At 40.1% G+C, this 8972-nt stretch overlaps 1 protein-coding gene across 6 annotated transcripts in view; it reads right to left on the minus strand.

Moving 5' to 3' along the window:
- The window catches only part of ankhd1 (ankyrin repeat and KH domain containing 1), a 37615-nt gene extending 35856 nt beyond the window's left edge, over positions 1–1759 (minus strand). For all 6 annotated transcript variants that reach the window (XR_009769164.1, XM_061685318.1, XM_061685319.1 and 3 more), the window contains exon 1: positions 1303–1759. Coding sequence is in view for 5 of the 6 variants with exons in the window: in XM_061685318.1 (XP_061541302.1) it covers positions 1303–1581 (279 nt within the window). In the remaining variant the exon portion in view is untranslated. The remainder of the gene's footprint in view (positions 1–1302) is intronic.
- Between the last annotated feature and the right edge of the window lie 7213 nt (positions 1760–8972).

Below are 8972 nucleotides of genomic sequence, written 5' to 3' on the forward strand. Positions count from 1 at the left end.
CTCAGAAGACGAATAGTCTATCTACCTACCCATCAGTATGGGAGTCAAACATTACCATTTCTCATACTGCTTGCTACCTAACAGCTGATGCACAGACAGACTATTGCTATCAGCTGTAGTCCCCTCTGGTTTGCTATACTTCCAAGTTTGTAAAAAATAAAGACAGTTCAACAAAATAGCGATGAAGAAATGTGATCACTCATTCTAGAGCTACTGTTGGCTGTATTCCAGGCAATGAAAGGCACATTACATTCATTCAGAATGACAGTTAACATGTTACCAAGAAAATTGTATCGAAGTGTAACAGATAGGCTTCAAATCAAATATTTACCATCTACCATTCTAGTAAGGTCCATTTGTGTGTCAGTCACTGGCATATCATATGACAAACTGACTAAGTGTTACCTACATAATATTGAAAAGTAAGGTAAATTGATTGTACCACAGCAAGAATTAACATGAATCATTTTGGGCAAGTTGTGACATTAGGTATTAAAATCCAATTTGTGTTCCTGATTTAATGTATGGTTGTGAGGTGACATTGATAAGCCAGTGGGGCACTCACAGGAGATGGGGCTAATACAATCACACCTTTCGCACTGTGACTGCCAGCACATGGGAAGTTGGAAGACCGATCGACGTAAACTCTAGAAAAGATCATTATGTTTACGAAAATCCTGTTGATAAAATATTGATAACGATATTACATCGACGAGGGGATAGAAATTGCTTATATGACAAAACCAACTGTCAAACATTCGTACTGTTTTCGCAATTAAAACATTATACGTATAATAGTACCCCGCAAAGTTAGCGGTGGGCCTTTATTTACATTAAAACCACTGTAATTGGAATATAACTAATAATCAAATATAACAGTTCGTGGGATGGTTTACAGGCATCTTCTATTTGCGGTGGTTGCTAAGCCAAAATGAAGAACAAACTTGTGATGGGTGTTAAGAGACGACTGCATCGAAAAAGGCCGTCGTTGCTTCCACCCCAACTAGGCCGCGGTTGAAGCCTGAGCCGCATAAATAAAACATTGAGCGGGTTAACGCAAACAAATGTCTGCACACTGCTAACATTACAGATAGAAAACACTCTCTAAACACCTCAAGTGGAAAGATGTGCGGTTTGGTGAAAGGGCTAGTTTATTTTACGTCATTTCAGCGGCCTAGGAGGAGGTGGCTAGCAACTGCGAGCTAACGTTAGCTAGCCAGTTCGCGCAGGAGGAGGAATGTAAGCCTTGCGTTCTGCCAAGTCTTAGCTAACTAGCTTAGCTAACTAGCGTAGCTTAGCTACCTCTGAAACCTCGTCTTCGTCGCTGCCGGATCCCGGACCCGACGAGAGGACGGCCGCGGCCGCTAGTTTGAAGTCCAGTCTTTCTGCGGAAGGCCCGCCGGGTTCTCCGTACAAACGTACTTTCTTTCCACCTACACCAATCCCAATGCCCCCTAGCCCAACTCCTCCTGGTGTCGCTCCTACCCCCATCCCTGCCACTGGGGAGCGAGGAGTCACCGAGTCAATCTCGTCCTCGAAGCCGTCCGTCAGCATTGCCGTCCCGGCTACTGCATCCTGCATACTTATTTTCACGATTCTTGGGTGAACGAGCTAGTTGTCGACTTAAGCTGCCGTCCGGACTCTTTCCCTTAGGCTATTTGCGCTGTTTTACTTAGGGGAATCCAGAAACTCTCCCGAAGCTACGGTTGAGGAGGTTCTCTTTCCCCCAGCCATTAACTTTCTAACAACCTAACACAATACGCACCGTTTCTGAGAAAGACCGCCCATTGTGCGAAGTCAAGCAATGCCATTGGTCCGTTCTGAAAAATATCTGCTTTTAATTCGCTATCACCGACGCTTGTCAAACAAGAGGCCATAACGTCAAGTTAGGTTTACCAATATCACGAGGCTGAATAACGAACGTCAAGAAATGACATGGAAGGCCAACTTAACTGGCAGCTAGCTTTACCAGTTCGTGTGAACTCTCTTCGGGACGTTACATACTTGTTAAAGACAACAGTGAGGCCACACTTGAACCTTTCTCAATTTTATTTATTAAGATCAGAGGATTGTTAATGTCTATATAAATAAAGAGCAGAAATGGTCAGACGTGCAACTTTATTGTTTTTGTGGGGACACATTAAATTTGAAATACACATTATTTTAGTCGTGCGTTGTACTTGAAGAAATGGAAACTGTACAATCACTGTTCAATATTACAATCCACTTTTAAACTTTTTTTTTAAAGAATATACACTAGTGTAGCGTGCATGAATAAATTTTAAAAATCTGTCATTTTATTACAATAATGTATTTAAGTCAAGTTACTCATTGATGTCCTTATCCCAAAATATTAAAAACCCTTCAATTTCTGCGAAATAATTATTTGATTGAAAATGTTTAATTTGAAATAGCCATTTTAGTAATGAATTGAACCGGAGGTGACACAATGGAAAATGACACTGTTTAATGTACTATCCATTCTTCTTTTTGAGTTCACAATATGCCGTGGCCTGGTGTGAATTAATAAATGGAAAATGATAATAATCTGTTATTGTATTAAAATGATACAGTCAAGCAAAGTTACATGTTGCTTTTATTCATTTAATGTATTATACTTAATTTCAAGAGGAAATTCAACTCCGACTCCGATGTATTCTTTGTGGCGTAACCACACATAGAACCAACTCAGACACATGCAAGGAGAGATTCAGATATTTAGGGGTGCAAAGACGGCTGCATCACTTGAGCTGGGGTGTTGGGGATGAGGCCATGCATGTGATCACCCCGACAGTAGCCAGCTAAACTTTTTTCATTTTTACATTTTTGTCCATAGTGGAAATGGAACCCATGTCCTTCAACTCCAAGTCCGTACAGACTGAGCTACCCCAAAACATTATCCCAAAACATTTTAAGGTCCCCCTCCACCAGAATCCATTTTTTTTTCTACTATTTTATGCATGACCTAGGTCAAAATGAGTCTGTGACATGGTTTAATTTTGACATCTATGCGGTTTGTCGATTGAATGCAAAAGTCAATAAATGGCATAAGACTTGCAAAATGGCTGCATTTGAAATTCTTGACGTACCTTAATTTTGTCAATTAATATTCAAGTACCCACCCACTCAATACAGCTCAAGGGCAACTCGGACGGCATTTCTGTGTTTTAGAGCGAGCCTCAGCCGCTACCAAGCCATAAAAATAAAGTCTATAAAGTATACATATGTTGTGTTTTACAACAATACTTAAATATATTCATAATTTCTGATGTAACAGTGGATGAAATAGCGAAGCTTGCAGTCATTTTCGCCAGATGATCATCATCGCGGCAAGTTCAGCTCCAATGAATGGGAACAGAAGACAAGCATAACCTCAAAAAATCCCTCTCTTTTAATTTTCACTCATGTCCCCTTTCAGATCACGCTCACTATTAGTGGGCCAACAATCCAACGCTTGGTGAATTGTGCTTCACGATGATAGCAACGGGGGACGGACGTCCTGTTGGCCGCCGTGGCTGCTCCGTTACCAGTCGTGAGGGTGGTGGGGCAGAGGCGTTGGAATGGGGAGTAGTACGGGGTAAGAAAAAGACATCAAAGGAACCAGCCGGGGTGACTTGTCTCGCTGACCGTGGTCGCTTACAGCACACCTTCGCCAGAAGTGCGCCAACGACCCATTGAAGAGGACTGAAGTGTGAGGAGCATATCAATGTGGCGCAAATAAAGCGAATGCGCGTTCGGTGTGTATAAACAACCCTGCAATTAAATTCTTGTGAGGGACACCAGTCTGAACGTTGTATCGAAGGATGTGCCGTCTCTATGAATGCCTGCCAAAATAGATATGAAGAGTCGATAAGCCAATGAGCTGTAGCATTATGGCTAACCGACGTGCCTAAGTGGTGGCCATGTTGGGGAGGTCAACGTTACCAGCAAAGGCAATGCATAGACATTGAAATTAAATTGTAACTAGCTCAATTCTCAAACGATTTTCAGGAGGTTTACTTTATCGTCAACGCCAAAGGATGTACTACCAATACAGAATTTATTTTGTAAAAGTAAAAAAAAAAAAAAAATTTTACCTGTGAAAGGTAATCCCAGCTCCTTTGTTATGATTGTACAGCATTGTGTGAAACTGTATGCAATGCGCTGGCATCCCTGGTCTTTTGGTTTTCTTGCCGTCCACACATGGAATTCGATGACAACTTTGCCCTCCCTACCTTAGCGTCGCCAAAGGCATACAACTCAAAATCGATGTGTTGTAGCATCCTAATAATATCTGTACTTGGCCACCCCAAGCTTGTACGTTACCAAACGCGTGATACGGACCAATCAGAGTGAAGCTCTTTTCCATATTTAAATTGGGGAGATGAGCGATCTAATCAGAGCAGAGCTTATTTACATGTCACATAATAATGAGCAATTTGACCGTTTCCAATGTCATAGCTCCCTATTCATATCTGTGCTTGGCCACCCCAATCTTTTATGTGAGCAGATGCAGTGATATGGACCAATCAGAGCCAAGCGGTTTTGCACATTTAAATTAGAGAAGATGAGCGATCCAATCAGAGCAAAACTCATTTACAACTTTCTCTTTTTGGCTGATTATTTCATGACGATGAGAAATCCAACCGTCTCAAATGCTAGGTAGAAAAGACCAACTCAAATAGGTTGAAAAAGGACATTTTGGGCATTTCCAACCAAAATTATCATGCAAACCCGATAAGAGGACATCAAAGAATATCAAAATTAAATTTAAAAAAAAAGCGATGGAAGGCTACCTTTAAAAATCCACTATTTCTTAGAAATAATTATTTAATTCAAAAAATGTTGGTGACAGTTGTGTATCCATCCGGCCATATTCTATACCGCTTATCTTCACTAGGGTTACGGCTGATATCGGGCGAGAGGTGGGTTACCTGAGCCAATCAAGAAGCACATATAGACAAACAGCCATTCACATTCAGATTCACACCTTAGAGCAATTTAGAGTCTTCAATTAATGTTACATGCATGTTTTGAGAATGTGGAAGGAAACTGGAGTACCCAGAGAAAACCAACGCAAGCACGAGGAGAACATACAATCTTCACACAAGAAGGCCGGAGCCCAGATTCAACCTCAGGAGTGGACTGTGAAGCGGATGTGCTAACTACTTTTCACCATGCCACCACAGTTGAGTATGCGAAAAACTAATTCAGTTTATTCTGAAAATATAGGATATTTTTTGCCTTAAATCTGTGTATTTATTGTGTTTGGCATGTTTGGTTCAGTTTTTTATATTTAATCATAGGTTCCCTGATCTAAAGGAGACATCATTATGGAATTATGGATACACAATTTGGCACTGGAGTGCCTGCCCACCCATTAAGTGTCAACATAAACAACCAATCCTTTTCTGCCTATTTCTTCAAATGTGTCTGTTCGTGAGCCGTTCTGAACCCCCCCCCCACCCCTGTCAGGAAAATTTCAGCAAGACAAAAAATAGGGTGTGTAAAGCATGCTATGATTTTTTTATCTTTACGGTACTTTGATAAAAAATTGTAATATACATGTTATTAAGACACCGAGAACAGTTTTAAGTCAAAACTTTTTGATAAAATGTAAAGGTTTCATTTAACAATATAACCAGTTATACTGGAAGAGAACACACTAATGAATGATTCTTCAATATTTGGGTTATCTTCAAACATCCATCCATCATTTTCAATACTACATTGGACCTCCGCATACTTTTTTTTTTTTTTTTTTCAAATTTGTTCTCTATTTTTTAAATGTATATTTTTTTCCCTTTTTCTTTTTCATTTTTTGGGGGAACCAATCTCGAAAATGCTTATTGGCTGCTTATTCAACAATTTCTTGGGTTTAAAAATAAATACATAAATAAATAAATACAAATCCAATTACTGCATAATGGGCATCAAAATCAGTGCTGTTTTTGCTAAAGTAAGCCAAGCTGTTGAGTATTCCCCATCATTAAGTGAAATAGTTGTATTTCCACTTGTCTTTGCACAAATGTTTGATTTGTGTAGGGATCATAGTTGTTTATTGTTTGTGGTGTTATGTTGGTCCAACTGATAATCTTGCACACGGTTTTAATGTGGGTCTGTGTAATGCCATCGACTCCGTAGCACCATTAAGGCTTAAAACAAGTCCTAAGAGCCTTACTCCTTGGTTCAAAGATGACACACAAGCAATTAATAATGTCGGAAGCATGAGTGCAAATGGTGTGCGATTAAACTTGCGGTCTTTGGTCAGGCATGGGCCCGTATTTTACTGAAATACAAAGAAGCTCTTATTTTAGCTAAACTATTTTTCCAGAATAATCTGTTTTAATAGAAATAACCCTAAATACGTATTTGTTACAGTAGCAATGATAACCCAGAATCAGCCTACTTACAACAACTTTCCCTTTTTGGCTGATTATTTCATGACATTTTTTTTTACTAAAAAATTTTATCTCATTAGGAATGAGATTAAGGACACCTTGCCTCAAACTCAGTTGAATTCTTCGATCACTGAAACTAATATGGGCACTAAGGTGGATACCCATCTGCCAAGCCTCTCTCATTTTAAGGAAGTATCTGTTGACAGACTCACAATACTTTTTAGTGCGAGAAAACACACAACATGCTTGTTTGACCCTCTTCGTGGGAAACTTTTTAAAGAGCTGTTTTTAATCCTAGGACCTTTCATTTTAAATATTGCAAATGTATCACTCTCCTCTGGCACTGTACCTGAAGCTTTTAAGACTGTTATCCAACACTTACTCAAAAGACCCAACCTTGACTATAAGAGTCTTTGCAATTGTAGGCCGGTGTCAAATTCCCCATTTATTTAGAAAATTATTGAAAAAAATTGCAGCAAAGTAGCACAATGATCACATGGCTTCTAGCAACCTATTTGAACTTTTTCAGTCCAGATTCAGGGCAGACCACTCTACTGAAATGGCCCCTGTAAAAGTGACGAATTATCTTTTACTAGCTATGGACTGCGACACCTCATCAAAACAATTATTACTTGATCTTGCCAGAGTCTTTGATATTCTCGATCATAGCATACTACTCGAAACATGTATCGGTATTACAGGCTCAGCACTTTCTTGGTTTACAGTTTATCTCGCAGAGGACGCACCGTGTAATCCATGGTAATGGGACCTCTGGGTATTGTGATGTCACTTGCAGAGTCTCGAAAGAATCAGTTCTTGGCCCTCTTTTTTTTTTGTTCTTTTGTATTTATATGTTACAGCTGGCGGTGTGGTGACCTACGGGTTAGCACATGTCCCTCACAGTTCTGAGGACCGGGGTTCAAATCCTGGCCCCGCCTGTGTGGAGTTTGAACGTTCTCCCCGTGCCTGCATGGGTTTTCTCTGGGTACTCCAGTTTCCTACCACATCCCAAAAACATACAGGGTAGGTTAATTGAAGACTGTAAATTGCCCGTAGGTGTGAATGTGAGTGCAAATGGTTGTTTGTTTACATGCGCCCTGCGATTGGCTGGCAACCAGTTTAGGGTGTACCCCGCCTCTCGCCTAAAGATAGCAAGGATAGGCTCTATCACGATACCTATACTTGAGTCGCAACAGGCTGATCTTTTGGTGACTCTGACAGCCAGGAAGAAGTCTGCAGGCTCTACAGCAGTTTTTATTCAGACTCATGTACTGTGGAATGCCGTACCTGCGAATATTAGAGCTGCCGCCTCAATAGAAATGTTGAAATCGTAATTTAACATCAACCAAGAATGGGAAAGAATTCCACCTACAAAGCTTCAACAATTAGTGTCCTCAGTTCCCAAACGGTTATTGAATGTTGTTAAAAGAAAAGGTGACATAACACAGTGGTAAACATAACCCTGTCCCAGCTTTTTTGGAACATGTTGCAGCCATAAAATTCTAAGTTAATGATTATTTGCTAAAAACAATAATGTTTATCAGTTTGAACATTAAATCTCTTGTCTTTGTAGTGTATTCAATTAAATATAGGCCGAACATGATTTGCAAATCATTGTATTCTGTTTTTATTTATGTTTAGCACAACGTCCCAACTTCATTGCAATTGGGGTTGAACATGTAGGCATGTTTTACTGCGGCTTGTCCTATCTCTTCCTGTTTGGAGAGGGGGCTTGGTGGCGATGAGCGAATCTGAAGCTGATGCAGTATGGATTCTGCTCCGACCAAGTGGGAGGAGATCTGAGGTGGAACACTTCCTTGGAGTCATTGCTCTGGAGGATTCTGTGACCAGGCCAGGTCCTGAGGCAGAACTACTTTCCTGAAGGCGCTTCATCTCTTTAAATTGACTCTTATGCCATCTTAATTAGTATTGTACAGCACCATACTATTTGATAAATGTTGCCCACTCGACATCCATTACAGCTTGATCCCTCCCCATCTGCTGTCCCTTCTCAAGGTTTATTTTTTCCCTAAATGCGGTTTTGAGCATTTTCTTGCCTGATTGGGGGGTTTATATTAAGGGATGTCATCAATCTTTGTCAACTGGGGGCCTGTGAAGCCCTTTGAGACTCTTTTGTGATTAAGGGCTATACAAATAAACTTGACTTGACTATGACGGCAACTTTGTCAATGTTTCCTATTTTTGCCACTGTATCTAAAGTTTCTCTATACTGGGGAGATTGAAAAATGTATAACACTGCTCATATTACAGTAACTGATTAGGGCTATAGAGAAAAAGAATGAGCAAACGAAAACTAACTTGAGTCGGTCTACTGTTCTTTCCATTTCAAGCATAGTTTATCCTTCCGAGCTCAACCTCCAACATGACTGACGAACAAATACCGATCGCTGTTAAAATAGAGAGTATCACAAAAAGGTAGTATGATGTCTCCAGTTTGTTAAATTTTAGAGTGGCAAGGTACAGAGGTTGTGTACTCCTGTTAATGAACACAGACTCTTCCGATTGCTTGTTTAGTTTACTGTGGTCTGCAACAATACAGACAAAGAAGAATTGCATATCAACTTCATACTG

The sequence above is a fragment of the Phycodurus eques genome, chromosome 9, assembly GCF_024500275.1.
Source record: "Phycodurus eques isolate BA_2022a chromosome 9, UOR_Pequ_1.1, whole genome shotgun sequence".
NCBI lineage: Eukaryota > Metazoa > Chordata > Actinopteri > Syngnathiformes > Syngnathidae > Phycodurus > Phycodurus eques.